The 26,134-nt window shown below is 37.1% G+C and overlaps 1 protein-coding gene across 2 annotated transcripts in view; it reads left to right on the top strand.

Annotated features, from left to right (window-relative positions):
- The window catches only part of RUNX1T1 (RUNX1 partner transcriptional co-repressor 1), a 134,962-nt gene extending 109,417 nt beyond the window's left edge, over window positions 1-25,545 (top strand). For both annotated transcript variants that reach the window (XM_032610341.1, XM_032610340.1), the window contains 5 exons: window positions 649-734; window positions 1,275-1,476; window positions 10,290-10,358; window positions 15,377-15,567; window positions 24,833-25,545. In XM_032610341.1, coding sequence (XP_032466232.1) covers window positions 649-734; window positions 1,275-1,476; window positions 10,290-10,358; window positions 15,377-15,567; window positions 24,833-25,108 — 824 coding nt within the window. In that variant the 3' untranslated portion in view covers window positions 25,109-25,545. The remainder of the gene's footprint in view (window positions 1-648; window positions 735-1,274; window positions 1,477-10,289; window positions 10,359-15,376; window positions 15,568-24,832) is intronic.
- Window positions 25,546-26,134: the final 589 nt, after the last annotated feature.

Here is a 26,134-nt window from a genome sequence, read left to right as displayed (position 1 = left end):
GTCCAACATTATATCTGGTATGTTGATTTTGTTTTCATAGAGGATGTCCAATTTATTTTTATTTTTTACTTTTTGATAAATTGAATGAGTATATTTTGCTTTTATGTTATGCAAGCCCTCTCTTCATGGCCTAATTTTATCATGAAGGTGTATGTAATAGGATTATGTTCATTTATACTATGCTGAAATGTGGAATAGTTTTACCGTGCTTGTTTTAGAAAAGCATATCCCTATTCATGTAAAACAATTTATGCTATCTTCGTTTTTAATTCAGGAAAGCCACACTTTGAAACCACTTAATGTATACTTGTGGTTTCTTGTATTTACTAAGATTCAGGATATATTTATATTTTCACTTAGGGAACATTATATGGATAACTGGCTCAGGGCTTGGTATCTCTTCATGTGTAAAAGAAATGGTTCTGACCAGATGACCTCTAAAATTCCTTCTAGTTTTCTAACATTTTATCATTCTATGAGAGACCCATGAGGTAATTCTGAATCTGAATATGACTCATGCCTCCGTTCAAAAATCGAATATATTTTCACATCCTTTAGTTTGCCCACATAGTCTTTGCTAAGTGCCTGTGCGCATATGGATTATGTCCTTAATGTTTTAGGGTGATTCAACCTTCTTCATATTTATAGGGTTGCATGGCACACGTCAAGAAGAAATGATTGATCACAGACTGACAGACAGAGAATGGGCAGAGGAATGGAAACATCTTGACCATGTAAGATGTTGGTAATCATTTCAAAAAATGTTTTGAAAACAGCTGGAGTGAGGTGACATGATAAAAGTGTGGGGATGCTTTGAAGGTATTTTCTGCCATCCTTGAAAAAGTAATAAATGAGAATGTTTAAAGTAGAATATAGGATTTGATTTCTAAATTGATATCAAGGCCACTTATATAAGAGAAGTGTTTAGATCATGGAAAGGATTCCCTAAAGCCAGATCAGTGGGCTGCTGTTTTATTTGTAGAGAGTTATTTATTTTATCCAGTAATGGGATTAGTATTTGGAAAGGTGGGTTTACTTCAGCTGAAATATCCCTGTCATGCCTCCCACATTTTATTCTCATTCCTATTGAGTTAACTCATCTATTGGATCTCTGTGTCAAATCTAACCTTTAAAAATATTAGACGGAAGCCTTCAGAATAAAATAGCATTCTTCATTGTCCTAAAATAGTTTGTTTCACTACCCACCAAAGTCTATGAGTTGTGGTGATTGATAATATATCCTTCCTTCCTCCCCCTGCCCATTTCTTCCATAGCTGTTAAACTGCATAATGGACATGGTAGAAAAAACAAGGCGATCTCTCACTGTACTAAGGCGATGTCAGGAAGCGGACCGGGAGGAATTGAATTACTGGATCCGGCGGTACAGCGATGCTGAGGACTTAAAAAAGGGCGGCAGCGGTAGCAGCAGCCACTCCAGGCAGCAGAGTCCTGTCAATCCAGACCCAGTGGCGTTAGGTATCTTTCCTTCAGATGGACGTATTGAACAGATACTTCTTATGCTATTAATGCCGATTTTATTTTTAACTCGTCTTTTCAAAAATAAAGGCTATACAGGGAATTGTAGAACAATAAACACTTTATATCCTCAAATATGTCTTGTCTGTTAGGCAGATTGGCATAGAAAGAGGCAGTTATAAAAATTAAACTCCTTTTCTAGGTTAATGTTTTGGGCTTATGACAAAGCTTCAAAGCTATACCAGAATTTCACATGAATCACTAAAATGCGTGCTCCTTCATAAAATAGCTCTTTGGACCCTGTCTCCAACCTGCAAAGACAAAATCTCTGGGAGTGGGCTTGGAGCTTCTAGCAAGCTCTCCGGGGAATTCTGCTGCACCCTAGTGTTTGAGAGTAATTTATCTCAAAACGCTTCCAGGAAGAGACCTAAGGGCTCTATAGTTTGCCCACTGCCACTTGAAAATTAGTGATATAGATTTAGCTCTTCCATGACCTTAACTTAGATTGCTTAACTGTGATTTTATTAATTCTAGTAACTTACAGGACTATTAATACAGCAATGCTTTAGAAATTGAATGTGTACATGTAGCCGTATTTAGTATTGAGATTTGGGAATTGTTGGGGTTATAAATAGAATGTAATCCCAAGTATATGGAAAGAAAATTTGAACCTGAAATAATTTTTGAGTGGCCTGTGGACTTTTTCCTAAATTAATAATAAGCTACTGTCATTTACGTCGCTGGCCACTACTTGTATATACAGTCTGAGTCAACTTAATGGAGATGGATTTGTGTTGGCCCCTGTTCTCTCATCTCATTTTTCTTATGTGTTTAGCCCCACACCTGCTACCTAGCTTAGGTTAGGGTACAGTCCATGCTGTAAAAACAAAACTAATTACCTGTGTGCAGATTAAGCTCGTGACTTTGGCCTCATTATCATCCATGGCTGATTATCAAATATTTAAAACTTGAAGTATATTATCTGGCTATTGATCACATTATCTTTTTTATTAAAATGATTCTTAGTCATTAAAGTTTCCTTTGCACTTAGGTTCGTCGATTCCTGCTAATCCCTGAATGTCTATTGCCATAATAAGTATTAAATAAGGGAAGATTCCAGGTCATTTAATTTACCCAACAAACATTATTCTAAAGGATATTTTAAAGAGAAAAGTGTTGTTAGCTTATGTTAAGGCAAGCAGTGAAAATAGGTTTAAGTTTAATTTGAACCAAATTAAACCAAACTGTTTAGAATAGAATAAGCATCTTGCTTTTTACTTCTGTATTGTGAAACAAAATTGGCTAATAATAATAATAATAAAGAGAATATTTGTAATCATCCAATCTAGGCAAAAATTGAGAGCCTTAAATTAAACAAAACTTTGGGAGTAAAAATATCCATTTTAGCTGGCTCTATTGAACAAATTCATCGAGTCAGTGCTTATTTGTTGAACCTGGCTTACTGTGTGTCAGGCATCATGCTAGGCACTGTAATAAAGGAAAAATACTCTTAATTCCTTCCTTTGAGGAACTTTTAAGCTAGTGGAAGAGATAGGCAAGGAGATAGCTAGTGGTCATACCAGCAGGCCGCTCAATTCAGTCCTCTGCACTGACAGGATTAATATTATCTGCTGTCTATTGTAAAAGAAAAAATTCAGAAATGGATAGGATTTCAGACCTATGTGAGTTATATTCAGCACACTGAACATAGGACCGTTATCATATAATCACCTATAGTCACGCATTCTAGTGATGCAAGTGTTCATCGTTCTCCAGGAAGCTAGGTTTAGTTTCCCTGTTATGTAATCAAAAGAATAAACTTGGTTTTAAAAACTCCTTAAGAGTACACAAATTACATTACTTTTAATGATGCTTAATGAATTCATATTTTTGGTAAAAGAGAGATCGCTTTGGTTTTAAGCTTTTATAGATTGTATTTTTCAAAGACTACAAGTAGTTCATTTCTTTGTTGGGACTCTGTTAAAACAGTCCTATTCTTTAGGGACACAGAACCCTAGATTGCGTTTTAAAGAAACTTACCACAGCCATAGGGAGAACCTGTCAAGAGCCACACAATATGCAAGTTTTAGCATCCAACAGTTATATTTCACTGGTGTCTTTTGCCAGTAGATTCCTGAAGTCTTCGAGTTCCATCCATCTTGTGAGCTGGGCTATGGCTATAAATAAGGCAGGTAGTTTGTAATCATGGGGCACAATCATTTACATGAAGTGCTTTCTGAGGTTTTCTCTTAGGCTTTGGAGTCGAATGTATTAGTGTGTGTAATTAAAGGATTAAGGATATTGACTGATAAATTTATGGATATGGATTTATGGATATAGGCATATGGATATGCCTAAGAGCTCCATATCCTATGATTATTCTGCATGTGTTTCCTTTAGCTGGATTCTCTTAATTCTTAAGCTGCTGTCTGGTCTCAAATGAGACCTTCAGAATAATGTTATAGAAGATATCTTTGGTTCAAAACATTGCCCTAGTCACATTCCTATCTTAGAAACAATGACAACATTTAGTCATACACTCATTTTTAGCATTTTAAATTGTATTTGGTGACTGTACAGAGAAAAATGTAACTTCCATAACTGTTGTGTTGTGTTTGTTAAACTCATTCCCATTCTCGGTTTTGAAATATATCCATAGTATTAAGTCAGTTTGAGGGATTGGTAAGATAACATAATTAATCTATTACTAATTGAATTTGGGGAGTTCACCCCAGATATTAAGTAAAGACTATTTTAAATGAGTAGCCTCTTAAACAGTTTTAAAGCTGAGTACACACTAAGTCCATAATGTTATTTCTACTCTTTAAGTCAAAAACAGGTTGTTATCTTAAAGGACTTTTGAAATAATACACTTTTCCTTGAAATAATAGATTTTAATTATTTGTATTATTATTATAACTCACTTGCTTTCCAGGAAAAAACTCCAAATATCCAAGTCTTAAGAAAATTAGAAAACTATTTTTTTAACAATTTTTAATTTTTTTAAACAATTTAAAAACTATTTTTTAAACCTCAGAAAGAGGTTTTTGTTTTAAATGAAATGATACATCAACTTGATCATTCACAGAAGGCTTAGAGTTTCATAAGTTTGTTGAATTAATACCACCTCCTGCCTCAAGTAATTGGTACAGAAATTAATATTTTAAAATTCCTTTGGCTGACAAGTTTTATCACTGTCACATGATTGAATTATAGAGTTTCTCATTAACTGTCTCAATGCTCAGGAAATCTAGCATGAAAGTTAAAGGCACAGGGTTTGAGCATATGTCTGGATCTGAATCCCTGGTTCTTCTTACTAGTTTTGTGACCTTTGGCAAGTAACTCTCTGCCTCAGTTTCTTCATCTGTTAAGTGGGGATGGTAACAATACATATTTCATAGGTGTTTCTGTATTAAATGAGTTAATAGTTATACAGCATGTGGGACAGTGCCTGACACATAGTAGATGTGCTATAAGTAATAGCTATTATTATGATTTCTAACATGCAATCTCACAGTTTAGAGAGTAGCGAGCCGTACATAAAATTAGTGTTATTGCTTGGCACACAAGTTTATGAAATTATAGTAGATTCTTAGATATTTTTTCATTCCAAAGGTATTTCCAAGCAGTAATGTTTAGGTGGCTAATTTATATAATAGGCACAGAAACAAGAAAAGGGGAATTCCATCTTAAATACAGTAAATCTGTTATACCTTTGGGACACTAATTCATAATACAGGGCTATAGAAAAATAGTTTACTCCCATCCAAAGGAATATATTTTTCTACTTCTATACTCTCAGATTATAAAAACCACAAACAAGTTATTCAGAGTATATCTGCATATAAAAGTTTAGATTTTATGTACTTGTATTGATTCCTTTTAAATTACATCATGAAATTCATTTCAAGACAATGCATCTGAGCTCCTAATGTAAAGTGCCTACTGTATTTTAAAGAGTCTACTATATTTAGTATATTGGGTTAAAAAAGACGTGACTACTAGTTAAATATGTCCATCTTTGAAAAACAAGAAGAGATGGTTGCCTCCTACAGCATTAGGTATTTTTATTGTTAAAGATGAAAATCCTAATGTAGTTCTTGGCTTCTAGGTTGGGTTGGGCTTCTGAACATAAAGTTGAGATTTCTGGATTTATTATCCTTTAAAACAAAAATAAGTAACATTTCTAAAGATGAACTCATTTAACCCTTCCTTTCTTTTGATGGTTTTTGTAATAGATATTATCATGATCACAGCCTCATTCTGCCCACTACAGGATGAAGGCCATAACATAGGTGCTGCCAAGCTTTGAGCATTGCTGTCCTGGGTCATATGAGGTCACATTGATTCTCCAAAGGCCATCAGCTCATCCCTTCATGTATATTGATGGCGGCCCTTGCTGTATCTAGTATCCAATGGTCTCCATCTGTCGTAAGTGTAGTGCATCTTCCATCTCTTCCATACATCATAGAGTGCTTTTTCTGTCTTTTCACATTTCTTAAAACATTTCCCCCTCTTCGACTTGGTCTCATTTCATAGATGTATCTTCTGGGGGCTCCCCTCCTCCTCTTCTTTCATCCCCAAGCAGTTTGCATCCCAGAGTAAGCTAAACTTAATTTATAAAATCTTTTCTATAATTTTTCCGTCTTTCAATAGTTACATACGTATACATTTCACATTTTAAACCATCTCATACAGACTCTTCTGTTTTTGTTTCACCACTGCATTTTAGAACAACCATCTATTTTACAGCAACTTACATTTTATAGGTGGTCAAGATTTAATGGTTAAAAATTAGCTTCTTCAGAATCTGAGCCTTAGAATGTTTTGCATAAGTTTGTCTAGATTCACCAATAATGCACAGGCTCCGGACACGCAGGCTCAGGGGCCATGGCTCACGGGCCCAGCCGCTCCACGGCATGTGGGATCTTCCCGGACCGGGGCACGAACCCATGTCCCCTGCATCGGCAGGTGGACGCTCAACCACTGTGCCACCAGGGTAGCCCTGTTTTGGTTTTTTAAACTCAATTTTGCATATGTGGACTCCGTTATTGCTGCTACTTAATCAGAAGAGAAAATATTAAATTAGTCATTCAGTTTCTGTAGCTATTAAAGTAGTATTTGTCAGTGAATCAAAATAGTTTCTGAGCACTAAGTACCTCTACTGTCATCACTTCATTCTTCCTGTTGGTACATCTGATGCTTAGCTAGGACACAGTAACTTAGAACTGGAGGGGATATTGTAAAATATGTGTGTGTATATATATATATATATATATATATGTAAATAGGTGTATATTATATAAAAATTTTATTTGCCTTTATATTCTGCAGCATTTTGAGGAAAAAAAAACCCACTTTCTTTTATAAAGTAGGAAAGGATTAAGAAAACTTTTGCTTGATTGTAGTTGGTACTTCTATCAGGGTTCTAGGTTAGGTGGAGTTTGACTCTATGCGAATAAGACAATGTATCATTGAGAATTCTAGGGAAATGTAGCCAAGAAGGTGAAATACAGCACAACTTTCCCGTATGGCATCTGGATCCTCACGATCTATACCGACTGTATAGCACACGGGAAGGTGGGTGCACAGTTGACTCCAGTACGTTATCTCTCTTTGAGCAAATTTGGGGGCTATTCATGAAGTTTGAATAAAATTTATAATAGTATCATCTAAGAAGTTTGAGGACTTCCCATCAAGGGTTCAGACAGTGAATTGCTAACTATAGACATAACTTCTCTCCCCAAGTGACATGTACTGAGGGAGTAAAAATTTACTGGTGTGTATTACTTAATCCAAACCTCTTCAATGGTTTTGTTTTGTCTGAAGTTTTGTGCCCTTTGGATGTCAGTGCTGGGTGAAAAAAGAAACTTTATGGTGCTCTTTTCACCTTAGTTTTTTTAAATAAGGAAATAAGTATACAGTTGGCCCTCCGTATCCGCAGGTTCCACATCCATGGATTCAACCTAGCACACATCAAAAGTATTTGGGAAAAAAAAAATCCAGAAAGTTCCAAAAAGCAAAACTTGAATTTGCCATGTGCTGGCAGCTATTTACATAGCATTTACATTGTGTTATAAATTATAAGTAATCTAGATATGATTTAAAGTATAGGAAAGGATGTGTGTAGCAAACAAATTAGCATCCAAAGCAAATACCATGCTTTTTTTTGTTAATTAAAGTGTAGTTGATTTACAGTGTTGTTAATTTCTGTGGTACAGCACAGTGATTCAGTTATACATATATATACATTCTTTTAAAAATTCTTTTCCATTATGGTTTATCACAGGTTATTGAATATAGTTCCCTGTGCTATACAGTAGGACCTTGTTGTTTATCCATTCTATATATAATAGTCTGCATCTGCTAACCCCAAGCTCCCAATTCATCCCTCCCCCACCCAACCTCTCCCTTGGCCACCACAAGTCTATTCTCTATGTCTGTGAGTCTGTTTCTGTTTCACTCCTGGGTATGTATCTGGATAAAACTGCAATTCAAAAAGATACATGGACCTCTATGTTCAGAGCAGCACTATTCACTATGCCATTTTATAGAAGGGACTTGAACATCCTTGGATCTTGGTCCCCTTCAGATACCAAAGGATGACTGTATATCCATTCTTACTGGGCAACCTGCTAAATAATAATGATGGGAGTAGCACTAACATCTAATCAGAGTTTAGGATGTGCCATGCCAAGCATGTAGTAGGAAGTACCTCGCTGAGTCCTCACAGCAGCAATCTCAAATGTTGTAGTATTGTCCCCACTTTACAGATGTGGTGATGAGACATGGAGAAACTAACTTGCCCAGTGTCACAGGGAGAGCAGGTGGCAAAGCCAAGATTCACCTTCTCTGGGCTTTAGAACTAACTCTTCTGCCTGTGCTGCCTAGGGCTGGTAATTAGTATTTGGTTAACTTAACGTCACTTTTCCTGTTCCCTATAATAATAATAGTCCATTAAAAATAATTTTTATAAAGTTATAACTCTTTCCTTAACCCAATAAATGGAAAAATGTTTGTTTTCTTTTTTTTTTTTTTTTTTGCTACTGTGGAGAAAGCATTTTTTTGTTTGTCTTCAGACTTTACAAATCTATTCTTATCCAGTAAATTATTCTTAAGCCAAAGTCTTTTCTCCTAAAAATAAATATCTAAAAGTTGTCTTAAGTAAATCTCTGTTTCACTGTGTCATGTGGCTAAATGTGAACTTGAACTTGACTGCACTTTATAATGATGTGAAAGGTAATTTTGACAAATCTAATTAGGCACGTGATATTTCTTGGAAGTCGTATATGCATCAAACGGTTTTATCAAGCTCTTTAGCAAATGAAAATTACTTAAAGACATTTTGCTTTTCATCATTTACTGTATAGAAATGAATGTGTACATGAGAATGCATGGGTATTTCCAGTCCATTTGATTATCAAGTAGTCATAAAATTATAACGTAAACTTTTAAAAATAAACTTTTTATATTTGGAATAATTTTAGACTTAAGGAAACATTGCAGAGATAGTACAGAGAGTTTCCATATGCCCTTCACTAAGCTATAATAAGGTTTTGCTAATTCAGAATAGTTGTGGAAATTTTATGTTCTGGCCAACTGATAATCTATGTACCCTCGAAGGATTCAAAATATTCAAATGTGTCTAAGGCATTCAAATATAAAATGATATACTTAGCTAAATTGATTGTGCTTTTCTCATTCTGTAGCTCCATAAAATATAGAAAACTGGACTGAATTTCTTTTGATCTTCACCATACATTAGATAGAGTATTCTTTAAAAAGTCTGCTACTTAACATTTTTTATACATGTAGAGAAAACTTCAATTATTTGAAATTTATCATGGGTTGAAAGATTGCTATATTTATAAAAGTTAAAATGATTTTTTTTTCTTCCCCTCAAACTTCTAAATACATAGACTTTCATTTGAAAATCCAGTATGGAAGAAGTTTAGTGCATATTTTCTCTCTGAAAGACTGTACACTTTACTTTCAAGCATATATAAAAACATATATAAAAGGTTTCATGTCATTTTCATGAAGATGTTATTTTGGAGGTGAGCATTCCTACATCAGCTTTATTATGATCCGTTTTCTCAAACTTTTAAAATTTGGTCAGCATAAAAGCACAGCATTTCACTTAAAGTAGAACTTCATTTTTTTTTTTTTTTTTCTGGAAATCATGTCATGTACTAGTTATATTTGGTCAACTGGCTATCTGTGAATCCATTCTAATGATTCTTTCTTGCTTCCATCCATGTCAAATCCATATGATCTAATTTTTATGAGAATTTTTAATGCTCATCAAGATTTTTTAAAGTAATTGTTAGAGCCAGTTAGCCATGGAGTCAGGCTCACTATTTATTAAAAGGTGGTAGAATCAGAGCTGTGTGAAAATTATGTTACCCTAACATTTGACTTTCTAACTACCAATTTGACTTTGAAAAAAAAAGAAAATTACCAGATACAGTTTATTTTCTTTAATAAAATAAAATATACCCATAGAAATTCCCATACTTAAGGAGTGTTGGGAACAGTGTTCCCAAACATCATATTGTATAATGAAATATTTAGAGTTGTTTTGGCTTTGAGCATACAAGGCATTTAGACCAATGACCTGTTTTCCTTGTGCTCTGATGACTGGTCTTGCTATTTTTGTTTATTTTTTAGAAGTGAGATGCCCAGCCTTATAAAACTATGTTTTTGTAGAGAAGCCGAGATAGTGGGCATTGCTTGCTTCTACCCTGTGTAATGACATAACAGTGCTTATGGCGCTTTCCTCCTCTCTCCACCAATTTTTATCCTTTTCATAGATGCACATCGGGAATTCCTTCACAGGCCTGCTTCTGGATATGTGCCAGAGGAGATCTGGAAGAAAGCTGGTAAGAATTGTTTAAAAACACGAATTTAGTGTTCTGGCAGCTGTGTGCAGTTGTTAATGAAGTGACGTGAAGAATGACAAGAAGGGACTTTACTGCTAACAACAACAAAACAAACCCCCACACACAAAATTTAAAAATCCTGATGAATATTCTTAAACCAGGCCTGATTAGAACATGAAATAGTTTTTATTTTAGTAGCATCTGCTAGTGCTACTGTAATGAGAGTCTGGTGATGCTTCTGTTATAAACCCCATTTTTCAGGGGCTATAATGGTTTCAGGCTGGAAGCCTGAGGTCTCAGATTGCATGCAATTTTTCCTCCATGAAAACAAAGTCTGGTGTTTTACTTCAGCCTTCTCTTCTAATTTTTTTTTAATTGGGGTATAATTGACATATATCTCCTGAATTCTTTTTAAATGTATCACAGCAAACCTAGTTCACTTGCTGAGGCACTCAGAAATTTTATGGTTACAACCAGTTTTTAAAGTTGATCTTTTGTGCTAATTAACATTCAATGACCAGAACTAAATTAAGTTAAATGACAAAGTTGCTAAATTTCTATTTTTCCTTTCCATGTATACTATCTGATTTTCATTAAGGGATATTGTTCTGCATTTTGAAGTAGATTTAAGTTTCTGATGACTCATTGACTTATTGGGCTTAAAGAAGTTCAGATCTGGCAGAATCTTGGTAGAACACCAGCACTATAAAAGTTGAGCCAAAACCTTATTTTTAAAAAGAAATCAACTCAGGAGATAAAGCACAAACCTGTTTCAAGAGTTAAAAATGACATTGCAAATACATAATGTGGCTTTGAGCTACTATAACTTCAACCGCTAAAATAGTTTGTCTGAGTTGAGAAACTGGAAAATGCTGTTTCTGCAGACGATCAGACGGGTATAGGGCTGAGAACCCCAATCAAGGAGGAAAGGTTTTTTTTTTTCCCACAGAAGATTTCTATTTGGGTTTTGATTTGACACAGCTATGTCTATAGTTCTGTGCAACTTGGTGACTCTGGTCCCTTGGCTCTTGTTCGAGTTTTGTGGTTGTTTTTTGAATTTTCTAAGAAATAACTCTTTTTGTAAGTGTGACAAGGAGTTTCAAAATCTGATAGTATAGCAGTGTAGATTAAGAACCAGAGAAAGATCTCTTGCACAGCCTAAAGGTTAAGGTTTATGTGTGTGTGTGTGTGTGTGTGTGTGTGTGTGTGTGTGTGTGTGTATAATCTGTATAGTCTTACCAGATTTAGAGCATCGCCTCTAAGAAGATTTTCTACCAGGATAATAGTCATGGGATACTCATAAGATGTTAAAATGTGCTGGGTGCCACCTACCTGGAGAAGGAATTGCTACATCTTTCTTCTGACCATTTTTCTTCCCCAATTTTAAGCTGTCAGTTCAATTTATTCCAATAATAGGTACAAAGAGTTGCCATTTTGGATAGCACAAGGATGACTTTTTATGTTGAGGGATAGAATCTCTGCATTTCCCTATTTATGTGTATTTAAGTTAAATCTTGATAGTTCATAAAGAAAAATTGACAGTGAAGTCTTGTGCAATCCAAATTCCTTCTGTGCTATTATCTACTCAAGCCTTTGTTTGACTGCTGTGAAGTGAGAGCAGATTTTTCTGAATATACCACCTTTGTTGAAAAGTCAACTTGAATAGCTATGCACAAAGGAAATCCTACCATAAGTGGTAAGCATTTGGAAGCAGATTCAAAACTTCATTATGTACTTTCCACTTAATCAGTTTTTTTTTTTTTTTTTAACTTGACATGTTGTAATCTATTGAGTCCACTATTATTTTTCCTCACTGTCTGTTCTGTGGGTTTCCGAAACCAGTTCTGGGTGTACTTTGCATCATGGGGACTCTGAGAGGAGGGAAAGAGCAATCCTTGTTTATGTGGTGTCCATGCATTCTCTAAGAAGGGTTAAACCTTATCAAACCATGTTTCAAATATTTTTAATATGTGCCTATCCATCTACATTAGGTCTTCAGTCTAAAATCTGACTTGGAAGTAGTGTCCATTAAATTTGTATTCTTATCACTATCTTAGGGATAGTGATATCCCTAATCTGCTGCATAAAAACAGTTTGGGAATTGTTTTCTATGGATAGATGCTAAATTTTAAGGAGTATATTGAATCTCTAAAGTATAGGTGACAGTTTCACCTGGAAGTCTCAAGTAACTGCTTATAATATTTATCTTTATAGACTTCTTAGAAAGCATTTCTAGTGTTCGAAGTGTCAAGGCATTCCAACATGAGGAGAACACCAAAGGCACAACAGGACATCTACACTCAGCCTGTTAAAATTTGAAAGCTTTTTCCCCCGCAAAAGTCTAAAATTGGCTGTGGGCAATTTTTTTTCCCTAGGAAAAAACCTATAAAGTGTGTCTTTGCAATGAAACTATTATACACTACCTTTGTGACAAAAGATAAGTAAATAAAATCAAGTTTAAAGCATTTGAAAGATATCAAAGGGGCAGAGCTCTAAAATTCAATGTACTATAGCCCATGCATCTTCTTTTCAGAGAAAATTATAATTGCAAAAAGTATATCCTGTGCTTGAAAGTACATCATGTAATATTTTGCACCATTTTATTTTGAAATGATTTCGAACTTGCAGAAAAAGTTGCAAAAAATAGTAAAAACAAATCCCATATACCTTTCTCCCAATTTTCCCTGTTTCACCATATTTGCTTTGATGTCTTTTGTTTCTCTCTTCCTCTTTCCTTCCCTCTTTTTCTGTTGTGCATTATATTTTTCACCTCAGTACTTCAGAGTAAGTTGCAGACATGATGTCCCTTTACCGTAAACATTTTAGTGTGTATTTCCTAAGAACAAGGACATTTCCTAAGAACAAGTACAGTTACCACAATCAGGATATTAACATTCATACAACACAATTATTTAACCTACAGACCGTATTCAAAGTTTGCATGTAATCCCAATAATACAATATAATATAATGATATACATATTAAATATTTGGAGTCCTAACAAATGTCGAAGGCCATATCAGTTTTCCCCTAAAAGTAGTATTTTTTAAAGCAACCGCAAAGATAACAAAACACACTCTGAAGTTTAAAGGTCTTTATAAAATTGGGAAAAGTCTACCATAAATATAGTTTTTAAATTGCAACTGTTTTCTTCAGTATATTTCTTTTTCAAACAATCAGTGAATGTTTGCAGTTGGTAATAAATATTCAAGCACCTTGCACATGTCCTACCAATTCTCTTTGCTGATCTGTATGTGCCTGTGGGATTAGAATAGGAATGCATAATTTAAATATAAATTGCCTGATTTGCATATACAATTAGTCAAGCTACAGCTTTGATCGTAAGCAAAAATTATTGTCCTGTATTAGCACTTAGAATTTTAATTCACCTTGAATATTCAAACCAAATTAGACCCTGACTGTATAGTTAGAAGGGCAGTGCTTCCCTGGTGCCCCAAGTCATTTATGATAGGATAATAAAGGCATCTTTTCACCTCCTGGTGAAGAAGGTGCTGCCACCTCTGCAGTGTGCTCTGTTTTCAGATTTTAAATACATATCTTAAAGCAACCAACAAAGGCTTAACATATTTTAGTTAATATTTCCAGTCTGGATCTTTCCCTGTAATTTAGTTTATAAAATCTAGCAGACAGTAATTACAAATGAATAAACAAACTTCAGAAATAATTCTGGGAAAATGGTGGAGGCTACAAAAGTCACCATGGTTAATTATTAGTGGAGGGCTCTTCATGATCCTCAAGTCATGAACTATGGATGTGTGAAATATAACTATAGAAATTTAAGGAACTGTAGGAGTATTTGCATCTCTTAACATTTTTTATCTACAGTAAAACATTTTTATTAGGAATCTATGTTTTTAATTAAATAGAACATTTAATTAAGGTGCTTTTCAAGTGAGTGAAACAATTAAGTGCAAACACTTGAATGAAACATGTCATAATTAGTTTTAATAGAGTGTTAATTGGTAGTAGGTTTGCCAAGTTAATAATTACTGCTTATTAAATTTTCAATTAATCATTGTCATTTTGCTTTGAATAAAGATGAAAATTAGATAAACTAATTCAGGGGGAGGATATTTTCCCTTGTTAATTAGAACAGTTAATTTTTTAAAATGGAAATTACTTGTTTTAGTTGTCAATCTTATGTTGTACATTAGTCAAATCTTTGCACCCTTTCCACAGCCAAAAATAAAGAGCTAATTTGACACCTTGCAGGTTTGTAGTCAGGCCTGATTGTTTTGGCCTGCAGTATGATTCAATTATATTTGTCTAGTGCAACAGTTGGTTATGCAAGACTGTTTATATTTGATTCAGTAGATGGACAACAGCTGAAAGTCTGGAAATGAGAAAATGATTTTTTTTAAAATCCCTACCATTTAGTCTATAGAGTCATATGTCCACATTACTCAGGAAATGACAAGAAAAAGAAAAGCTGGATCTTCTGTATGTTTCATCTTCAGTTTTCTTTAAAAGGGCTGCATTAAATTAATTTCATTATTGTGTGTTGTATCTTTTACTAGCAAAATAACTTTGCATTTACATATGTGTCTGTGTAAAATCTGTTCCTTTCCTTTCTTTCCCTGAAAGCTTTACCCCTGTACTCCCTGTGTTCATATTAACCTATTGCATTGTGGCAAAACACCTTCTTCTTGTGTCTGAATTATCCAAGCAGGTTTCTTGCGGTTATGTTCGCCTTTTGTCTACTTAGTCTGGTCTCAGAGTCCTTTCTGGGGTACTAGTTTGGTAGAAAAGTTGTAGTGATGCTACAGTAGTTTAAAAGATATTCCCAGGAGTGTAAATTAAAGGAAAAAATCTCACCCTTTGCTCTCTTAAAATGAATTTCCAAAATGTGGTTCTTTAGACAGCCGGAAGAACTGCCCAGTAATTGGGATGAAAGTCATTAGTGTTGTCTAGCATTCTGTGTAACAGCGATCGTAGCCCAGGTCCCGCGCTAACAGAGAGCTGTTCTCTTGTCCGGTCTGGCCCGCCTGGCACGCAGAGGAGGCGGTCAACGAGGTGAAGCGGCAGGCGATGACCGAGCTGCAGAAGGCCGTGTCCGAGGCCGAGCGGAAGGCGCACGATATGATCACCTCGGAGCGCGCCAAGATGGAGCGCACGGTGGCAGAGGCCAAGCGGCAGGCGGCGGAGGATGCTCTCGCTGTCATCAACCAGCAGGAAGATTCGAGCGAGGTGAGGTGCCGATGGAAGACTCCCTGGGGAGATGCTTCCGTTAATGAGGGCGGACCTTTTCGATTTCAGGAGATCACAAGTAAAGGCGGATATTGGAGTTGAGACAAACAAATCTTTGGTGGGGGGAATTGGAGTAATTCGGAGAGGCTTGGCACTTGTGGAGTTGACCAAGAGCTGATCAAATTTTGTTTTTATTAAAGGCCTAAAAGAACAACTGCCAAAAAAGGTTTTTAATATATTTGGTGGGTAACAGATTAAAGTGAAATTCTTAGAACTTCCTAGCACTATTTAGATTCAGAATTCTGTTGTGTGTATGTGTGTGTTAGCATATGTGTGTGGTTTCCTTCTAACAGCTGGGATTTAGGAGAGAGACCCTGTGTAAGCTGTGTAGTGTGAAGACATATTGCAGGCCAGGGATCAAAGTCACTTCCTTAACTATTGGTTCTGAAGTCCAATGCTAAACCAACGCTTGCATCAATTAAACATTTCTAAGAGATCTTCTGCACAGTCTGTTTTTGCACATTATTTGTAATAACCATTATGATAGTCATTTTATACCATAACATCACTGCCAGAGGTAATATTATTTAGTGTTATTACAGTATATTTAAAACACATAAACACGTAGCCTAAATGGCGGAAGGATCTGGGAAGTAACTAAAACACAGTGTCTAACAGAATGCCTTTCAACAGAGACTAAAGTCAGAGCAACATGGTAATGCTCTGCATTAACACAGCACCACAATCCCCAACCCAAAGGACCCTTAGATAAGGACTACAGTTAGCTAGTCACACCATGCTGAACTAGCAACAGCATAAGCTGATAAATCAACGGTCCACTAAAACACATATCTACAATTTGTGAAGGAGAGTAAGAATTTAATTTGTACCAGGCTTGTCTGTAGATGAAAGACCCTGTGGGAATTATTCGATACCCAGAGTTTCTATTTAATGTGTAGCAGATGAATAACAAGGGGACAAAAGCAATTGATTTTCAACATTTGAAAGTTTCTCGGGAAAAGAGGGACAAAGGAAAGTGTATCTGCCCTTTAACTGCAGACTTTTCCATTGTTGAATTAAACTAGACATAAATTCAATTTTACTGGCATCTTATGGCTAAGATATTTAAAGACTTTGTTTTGTGTTTTTTGAAAGAAAACACAAATTTTATTAGCATCTTTTGGACAGAATTTGTCCTGCTCTATTCAAGTTAGTAATACTGTGAGGCACAGTTGTTGCCATCATTAAAACATTATCACTTTCATATGAACGTTTTAGGGCTGTTATGCATGTTAAGAGTATTTTATAGGTCACTAAATTCTAAAGATAAATATCTTGGAGAAATTGAGAATTAAGTCTTTATATTTGGCTAATAATGCTGTATTTCTTTAGTATCTATAAGCTGTGTACCTTTATTTCTAATATTTAGCCAGAAAAATATATGAGCTTGACACTGGTATTGAGCATTATAAAAATATGGTGTATCAAGCAGTAACTAGAAATAGTAGATAGGATGAAATAACCTAGCTATGAGTGATCTTCTAAAGTAACTGTTTTCTTTCTTTCTTTTTGGGTATCTTGAAAAACTGATCTTTAATAGCACTACCCTTGTCTTCGGTGACATTTCTCAAGGGTTTTAAAGTAGACTATGCTAGGAGGAAAGGTTTGGGAGCCAGAGAGCCACATTTAATTCCTGGCTCCATCTATTATAATTCTGTGATTTCAAGAAAACCACTAAACCTCTAAAAGCTTTGGTTTTCTCATCTCACACGGTGGCTAGAACCTTGAGATGTAATCATTTTATCATGTTGCAGGTGAGGAAGCTCACATGGCTAGTCATGCAGCTAGGGGTTGGCAGGATCCACGCTGGAGCTCTCAGCATGCTGTCAGTCCTTACATTGTTCCAGAACAATGAAATAAGCATCATGAAGGTCATTTTTGGATACAGATTTTAAAACTGTACCCTATGGACATTTTTTAAAAAATCAGGTTTGCAACCTGCCCAGGGCAGTTTGTTATTTGATACATATTACTCTAAATTATATCCATTTATTTATTTATTCTGTCAATAGCAAATTATTCTGTGTCGGGGACAGTGCTAGGCACTGAAGATACAGTGGTTCCTACCTTCTTGTTCACTATAATTCATTAGAAGAGTCAGATCACTAAATTATGAGTCTTAGTAGAGTTTAGTGCAAAGGCTTCTGGGAAAAAATTTTGTTTCATCTGATACTTAAGGATAATCAGGAGCTGTTCAGCAGCCACCTTCCACCCACCTCCCACCCCACCCCCACATTGCCTCATCACTGCTTTTTTGGTCCATGTGCACATCAGTGCCTTCGTGCAGGGAAGATGGGAAGGCAAGCTTTGCTAGGCTTTGAAAACAAGATGACTATGTGGCTGGTGAGTGTTTTGGAAGGATCACTCAGGCTGCAGTGTGGAGAGAGATGAGAGGAAATGAAAAGGAGGGACCGATCTGTTTCAGGATACAGATGAGGAGGAAGATGGTTGGATGAAGATGGTTGGCAGTGGTGCTGAGGGTGGAGAAAATTGAACCCATGAGATAAAATGGGCAGGATTTGGGCTTCGCTGGTGGCACAGTGGTTGGGAGTCGGCCTGCCGATGCAGGGGACACAGCTTTGTGCTCCGGTCCGGAAGGATCTCACATGCCGCGGAGCGGCTGGGCCCGTGAGCCATGGCCGCTGAGCCTGCGCGTCCGGAGCCTGTGCTCCACAACGGGAGAGGCCACAACAGTGAGAGGACTGCGTACTGCAAAAAAAAAAAAAAAAAAAAAAAAAGGGCAGGATTTGATGATTGGCCAGCTGACAAGGAAGGGAGAGAGTTGTGGTTTTTCAGTAGACATGCAGAGTTTGGGGTGTACACATCAGGTGATCTTCCTTAAGCATTAAACCTTTAAAAACTTACTGGCTTTGATCTGCCCAGTGGTTTTTTTGTGAAAGGTAACCTTTCTTCATTTTTTTTTTTTGTGCATAAACAACAAAAGTTAAAACATTTTAAGAAGTTCAAATCAATTATTTAATTCAGCTAGACAGACAGATTTCCTCTGTAGATTGGAAAGGGCAGATAGAGCACAAAGGCCTAAATAGTTTATGCTGTCTAATGTGAAAACCAGGAGAGTGCATGGTGATCCTCAGCCTAGGTGCCTGCCTCTCGGGCCACTTCTTTAGTAGCTACACGGCAGTACACTCGACTCCTTCAGGGTGTTCCCATCCAGTTCTCTAATTTCACTTTGGTTTATAGACTAATAATCATTATTACTAACCGTTAGAATGACACTGGACTGCTTAGGCAGACACAAGCAAATGACATTTTCTGTACTTTCTCTTTTAACGTGTATTACATATTTCATCAAGAATGTAATGCTAGCATTAGCATAAATCAAAAGAAAGGAAATTCAGTGAATCTGGCCATCTTCAACCATTTAAATTTTTTCTATATTCATTTCTGGTTCCTATCTGTAAACATATAGAGTCTTTTTTTCCAGTGAATATTGTTAGATTTGGACTATTTCAAAAGGAACCTGCCACAGCTTTTCTTTGAGATCTGTAACTTGTTCTGGCTTAGGGGATCAAAGCACATGGCTGGAATTGAGCCTCGAACAGAGAGCAAATAGTTGTGCTGTTCCAATAGTTAGTTTCGAGTTTAAGCCACTAAAGTGATATTTTCCCCGTGATTGAAACAGTCTTTATTCATTATTCCTAGATAGATGCAGAAGTGCACACGCTTATATTGGGTGGTTTTGTGGCACTTAAGCAGAAACACTGACTGAACCTTTAAACTTTGTTTCCAGAACCTGCTGAGCCCTAATAGTGTGAACAGGTCACTCTCACAGGTTCATCTTCATTACCCCCTCTAGAATTAATAGAGCCATCCCCAGTGGATCCTGTGCAGTGCAGCCCAGACTCTGGGGATGGACTAAGTGGACTCAGTAGGAGGTAGTCACCACACAGTTACTACACACAGTCTCCCAGCATGGCTCCCATTAAAACCTCACAATCTGATCAGACCTGTCGATCCCCAGAAGAATTTGGAGCTCTCACAGTATGAGCTGATTCTATGTTACCTAAGATTTTTGCTTATTTGTTTCATTTATTAAAAGACCAGCTGTCTGAATCCATAGATGTTCATGGTGTATTGGATGGTCTGGAATGATATGGAGTGGTTCACCTCTTGGAACTTTGGTTTTTCTCATCTATAAAACTGGGATAATGTTTATAACTCACTTTGCAAGGTGGTTGAGAGGTACAAATAAGATGAGTAGAAGTCTTTTATAAACAAGTCGCCTTATAAAGAGCAGTGTGAGTATGTAAGAGAGAAAAAATAAAAAACAATTAAGAAGCTATTCTAACAGGAAGGGCAGGGAAGGAATAGTAACCGTGAGATTGGAAAGGAAGGGAGACCATGGCGGAAGCAGGGTCTGTAGGGTTTGGCACTGAGAGGTTTCAGGGGAGTTTCCAATGAGATGACAAAGTCGTTGGCCTGAGCGTTGCCAGTGACTGAAAAGGACCACACCAGAGTAAGGTTTAGGGATTACTGACTTGGGTGACAGAGGAGCATCCTGGTGGCGCTACAGAACAGGCAATTGAAAACAAGAGACAGCAGCTCAGGAAAGAAATGAAGGCTGGAGGAAGGTTTGAGAGTCATTTTTGTACAGCTAATGGTTTAAGACCATGACTGCCAAGGTAGAGTGTAGGAAGGAAAGGATATTTCTTTTCTTTATGCCAACTTCCCTCCTTGCCAAGTATTTAGGGGAAAATGAAAAACTAGAAGAGGAAGAGGTTATAGTATAAGCAACAGAATTTTATTATCTTGAAACCAAAGTTAGAGGGACTTTCAATAAGGGAAGTTTTTTTTAAAAAGGAGGAAGGGGGAAAAGGTCAGTAGTGGTAAATCAGAAGGTCTGAGGGCAGCAAGGAAGGAGAAAAAGTAACTGGCCACTAATGACGTATAAGTGGAAGTAAGCTCATGTTCCGTCTGTGTAGCTGTCAATGCCTATCAAGGGAGGCACAAGGCCACGAGCTTTCTAATTGTAAAGGTTGTGCCATGCAGAGATGGTATGTAGTCTCATTTGCTTTCAGCCAGTGTCAAGAGGAGGAGGTGGTGTTAGTTCCTGCCATTTATTCAGGACCCACCGAACATCAGGACACTTTAGTTAGCACTGACATAATCCTGAATAACCCTATCGTATGATTCCTACTTTATAGGTACTGTCACTCTACGAGGTTAAGTAACTTGCCTGTAGTTCTGAATCCACTAAGTGATATAGTTGGAAGTGAAAAACCAAGAAAGGGTGACTGGAGCCACTCAAAATTGGAAGCCATTTCCATTACACACCATGATACCTTGTCTTTGGTGTTCCAACTTCCTGGTTCAACCTCTGTCTACTTTCAGGGTTGAAGTGCCCTCCTAACCTTATTCCTGCCAAAACAGGCTATAAGAAAGATCTGAAATTGGCAAAGCGTGGCATTTTGGAAAGAGTATTTGGTTTGCAGTGCAAAGACCTGAGTGAATCAAACCTTACCTATGTAATTTCATATCTAGGCAAATCATTTACTATAAAAGTTATTTACATTTTGAGAATTTTAATTATAATCATTCTACTTTATTCATTGAACATCACTTGCGTGCAAAGGTTTTTCTGGAGAATTATAGGTGTGTGAGACCTGGAGAAGCTTTTTAGGAGAAAATGTTTTGTTTCTGGTAAAAGGAATTTCCAACAGTAAGAACCAGAAAGGATATTATTTTGCTGGTAGGACAGAAAGACCATTCTCTCTCTATCTAAAATAACAAGATGAAGGAAATAATTTTGTTCTTAGGGACAAAAAAGAATTGCTGATATGAAACAAGTATCAACAATCTTTGACATGCAGCTTTGGCACCCAAAGCTTCAACTCATCATTTCCATTTCCCTATGTAGTACCAGTACATTTAGAAAAGGGAGGGTTGCGTCTGCCTCCTATTTTTCATCTGAGTGCTAGCCTAATTTTGGCCAATTGCTGATTCCCATAATAGGGAGGAAAACATTCCTTATGCTGAAAAGGGAATAATATTATCACAAATAAAGGGAGACTATAAAGTGCCATGGGCTTTGGGAATGAAATTTGCTATGAAATGGTATTCTCGAGACTTCTGTACTATTTTGGTAATTCAGTCACCAGCATCATTGCTTAGAGGACTGAAAGGGAAGCTCAGTTATATGAAAAATGAATGAATGAATGAATGAAAGAAATAAGCAACTATCAGGTAATACTAACCTGAATATGAAAAGCACAAATTGAAAAATATAAAATTAGATTAAGCCATTGACCACCTTAATCCCTGCCCTACAGCTACACCCCTGGGTATCATACACAATTTGCAGTTTCCACCTTTGTGTATGGCAGAAAGCTTAGAAACTTAAAATGGTTAAAATTAGAGTACTCATAAGATTCTGCACATTGCACAGTTCCCAGAAGTGATGGTTGAGAGGCCAAGTGCCAGTGGTCAGGCATCAGTCTTACAGGTATGGATTAGTTAACAGGAAATTTGGTAGAGCCACCCAGGAGAAATTAATAGAAATTGCTGTGTCTGTCTTCTAATGAGTTTTTAAAGAGGAATATGCACTTTGGGGGTTTCCATTGGTTGAACACTTGAGCTAAGTTCCCTATACATTCATGGCAATGCAATGTCAACAGCAATAAAAATATGCAGGTTTTTTCCCACCGGCTCATTTGAATTGCTCTTTGTTGCACCTTCCTAAAGTCAAAGGTTGTTTTTGTCTCAGTGGTGGGTGGTAAATGAATGGGATTGAACAACTTCTGAGTGGGACTGGAGGTAAAACTAGCCAGAGCCCTTGAATCCTGGGTCAGAATCCAGAAATGCTAGGCAAAAAGGCTCCATTCCCAGCAGTTTCATAATCCAAAACATCTGTTTCTATATTTGGCACAATTCCACTTTTTTATTTGTAAAATTGTTCCCATCTTTGAAAACACTTTAAAAAATAAAGAAGTCCCCATTCTGTCTCCTCTTTCCATTCCCCAACACATGCATTTGTAATTACCTGGTTTAGTCTGTGTGTTTAATCAACTTAAATTGAGAAGGTTGCCTACATCTGATTTCAATCTGAAGGAGCCGTTGAGAACTGGGCAGTTACTGCCTTGTGTCTGCCAAGATGTGCCTCTGCCAGAAAGCGGATAGGACTCACACCAGGGTATTTCCTAAAGAAGCCACTTAACTCAGATTAGATGTTTAATTTCCTTAAAATATTGTTTTGGATCTGGGTCTGTGTTCTCTAATTGGGATTTTCTGATGTTATTTAGGAACTTCACTTATTTCTGAGTTTGTTCCAGGATCCAGCTGGCATTATTCTAAATGCCTAAAGCTCAAGCAAGTCAACTTTCCTGAGTGATGAGTGTCATACCTCGCTGCTCTGGAGGGTGGGCCAGGCCCATGTTTGTTCAGGCCTTTGTGGAACCATTGTCCTTGCAATAAGATTGAATTAATTTTGAGAAAGAAGGGCTTCTAATTTTGGTAATGAAGCCTCTGATCAGAGGTACATATTTTTTGGGACATTTTCCTGGCTAAATTAAAGGGAAGTAGGAAAATAAAATTGCTTTGTTCTGGTACTATTAATTTTAATTCCATTTTTATTTATGATATTAACATATAAATCAAGCTTCTAGATTTCTTCAGCTATGTTCACTTAAAACACCTTCCATTGGCCAGTGTTTGTGATCTTAAAGTTTTAATTTTTTTTTCCCTTCATGGGCCATAATTTCTAAATGGTAAAGAAATATGAACATAGGGCTGAGTTCTTTCTAAAAGTTTTAAGCTGTAGTTCTTGAGTTTTTAGGCTTCCAGCACTTGAAAGACTCTAGGAGCTCCTTTAGTTTTTAGCCAAATTAGAATGAGTGCTAAAAATTGCTTTGCATATTTTGCACAGTGGTGAAGCTGTACACAGACCAGGGTGATGGGCTGACATTCCACTGGGGCATTTTTAATAGGCTTATGAGCCCACCTTAAGCCACACAGCCAACATGCTGAAAGCAAAATAATTGCAGGGAACATAGTGGGGAGATTTTTAATATCCATATATATCAGGGCTTTAAAAAAGGTATTTTAACTGCGACACAGCTACATACTATCAGCTGGTTGGGGTTACCAGATTACAGTCGGAAGTTTGTTTTGCAAGAAAATAAAACCAAGGCAGATACAGGATAAAAGGATTAATGTCAAAAGCTAATAAGATCACTTGCTATAACATTTCACATTGGGGATGGTCTTGCCAAAGGAAGCACAAACGTTTCAAGTTGGCTTCCTGAGGTTCCCCCTTCTCCTGGAAGGGTCCTTAGGGCACTGTCATTGTTAGTCTCCTCCCTGACACTCCCTCATTCCCCAGGATCTGTCCCACTTAGGGGTTCTTCCATCTCTAGTATGTCTGTCCCCAGATTCACAATGTGTTTTATCTCAGAGGCAGCCTCATTTCTGCTTTTCTCACTTCTTGGAAAGCACCAGTGGAGATTGGCAGTAGGCTTGCTAGGGTCCTAAAACTTCACAAATATTTATTGAGCACCTACTATATATATATATATCAGGCACTGTTGTGGGTGCTTAAAATATATCAGAGAAAAAACAAACCGAGGATCCAATCTCTAGGGAGCTGAAGTAAAGGGGATTGTTTCGAGACTTTCCTACCATTTGGTTGTCAGGTACAGTGAATAACTGATTGCAGTGGGAAGAGCTAAACACATGCCCTACTTTTTCTGGTCTGTGGTAGAGCAGAGGTTAGAATCCTCTATCTAGTCCATTATATTCCTTTGAATCTAATAGAACATCCTCATAGTCCCTTTGTGTTAGTGTCTTGAAGGAAGAAGCTTCTGCCAGGAGTGCTATCTTTGAGTCTTTCCATGGTGGTAGTCGTATTAGAAAGGAGAAAATTTAGATGTCGCAGTTGTTAATATGGGTGAACAGAGAATTTAGATGTGAAGATAACTAAACCTAAAGGGAAGGGGTTTTATAGTAAAAATGGAAAAGACCCTCATCCAGTTTGTCTAGAAGTCATAATAGTTTTTGGCAAAAAATCTGGGCAGTTACACCAAAACCTGCATCTTCAGGGTGTTTAGTGTGTGTACACATACACACCTGGATTTTTCATTCTCATAGTTCTGAAAAATAAGGGGGTAGTGCTGCCTAGCATATTTCCTTAGACTTTAGCCTGGTCAATGTAATAATTTGGAATTTCACTTTCTTCTGCCTTCTCCAATAGAGTTGCTGGAATTGTGGCCGTAAAGCGAGTGAAACCTGCAGCGGCTGTAACACAGCCCGATACTGTGGCTCGTTTTGCCAGCACAAAGACTGGGAGAAGCACCACCACATCTGTGGACAGACCCTGCAAGCCCAGCAGCAGGGGGATACGCCTGCTGTCAGCTCCTCCGTCACGCCTAACAGTGGGGCCGGGAGCCCGATGGACACACCACCAGCAGCCACCCCGAGGTCGACCACCCCGGGGACCCCTTCCACCATAGAGACAACCCCTCGCTAGATGTGCACTCAGAACTGTCAGAGGAAAGACAACACAACCAACGTGAAACCAATTCCTCATCCTCAGATGCTCAAAGTTGTTTTTTGTTTGTTTGTTTATAGATGGACTATCCTGGTTCAGTACTTCAGCAAGAGAGAACCTAACTGTATCTTGAGGCGTTAGTAAAACAGAGGGCCAGTAACGGGTCGTAATGACTTACTGTGGATAACAGAGATTTCTTTTCCTTAGAGAACTGAAAAGAGAGCAGAAAATATAACATGAAATGATAGATTTGACCTCCTCCTTGTTATTTTCCAGTAGCTGGGATTTTAAACTAGATGACCTCATTAACCGATGCTTTACCAAACAGCAAACCAAGAGACTGCTAATTGCTGTTGAAAGCAAAAATGCTAACATTAAAAGTCACAATGTTCTTTATATACAATAATGGAAAAAAAGAGGAAAACCCTCAAGGGCATGAGCATTGGCTACAGCAGTAGACATTTTAACAAGAAGATGAATGGCGTCCGTGGGTTGCTAACTGAACTTTGAAGACCCGCCGCAAAACGCGCAGATGTGTAGCATATTGGAAGGAGACACAGATGTTCGGTTTTTTTCCTGTTTCTGAAAAGAAATAATATCCAGGTCAACAGAAGGAAAAATGAAAGATGATTTGCAGTGGGATATGTGAATACAGCAGCAAGAAAAAAATGCCATAACATAAAAGGCTCCTTTATATATATATACACACACACAAAGTAAGAGACTCAGCCTGCAGTTGTTAGCATCCTGGCAGCTTTGACACCAGCCAGCTGCCCTAAACAGTCCTCAACGTTTCTTCACTTTTGCAAGGTTCCACAGAGCAAGACATTGGGTCTATTCCAGCTCATTCATTTTATATTGAAAAATAATTTTTAAAAATGATGGCTCCAGCTCCAGCCCCTTTCTAAATTTTTTCAACCCCACCCTGTTTGGATTTTTAATTAAAAACTAGTAGTTCTCTTGGTGTTAAAACACTTCTGTCCTGTGAGGTTTCCCAATGGTGTT

Source organism: Phocoena sinus, chromosome 17, assembly GCF_008692025.1.
Source record: "Phocoena sinus isolate mPhoSin1 chromosome 17, mPhoSin1.pri, whole genome shotgun sequence".
NCBI classification, from domain to species: domain Eukaryota; kingdom Metazoa; phylum Chordata; class Mammalia; order Artiodactyla; family Phocoenidae; genus Phocoena; species Phocoena sinus.
Note: the sequence above shows the minus strand (reverse complement) of the source record. Positions and strands in the feature narration are given on the sequence as shown.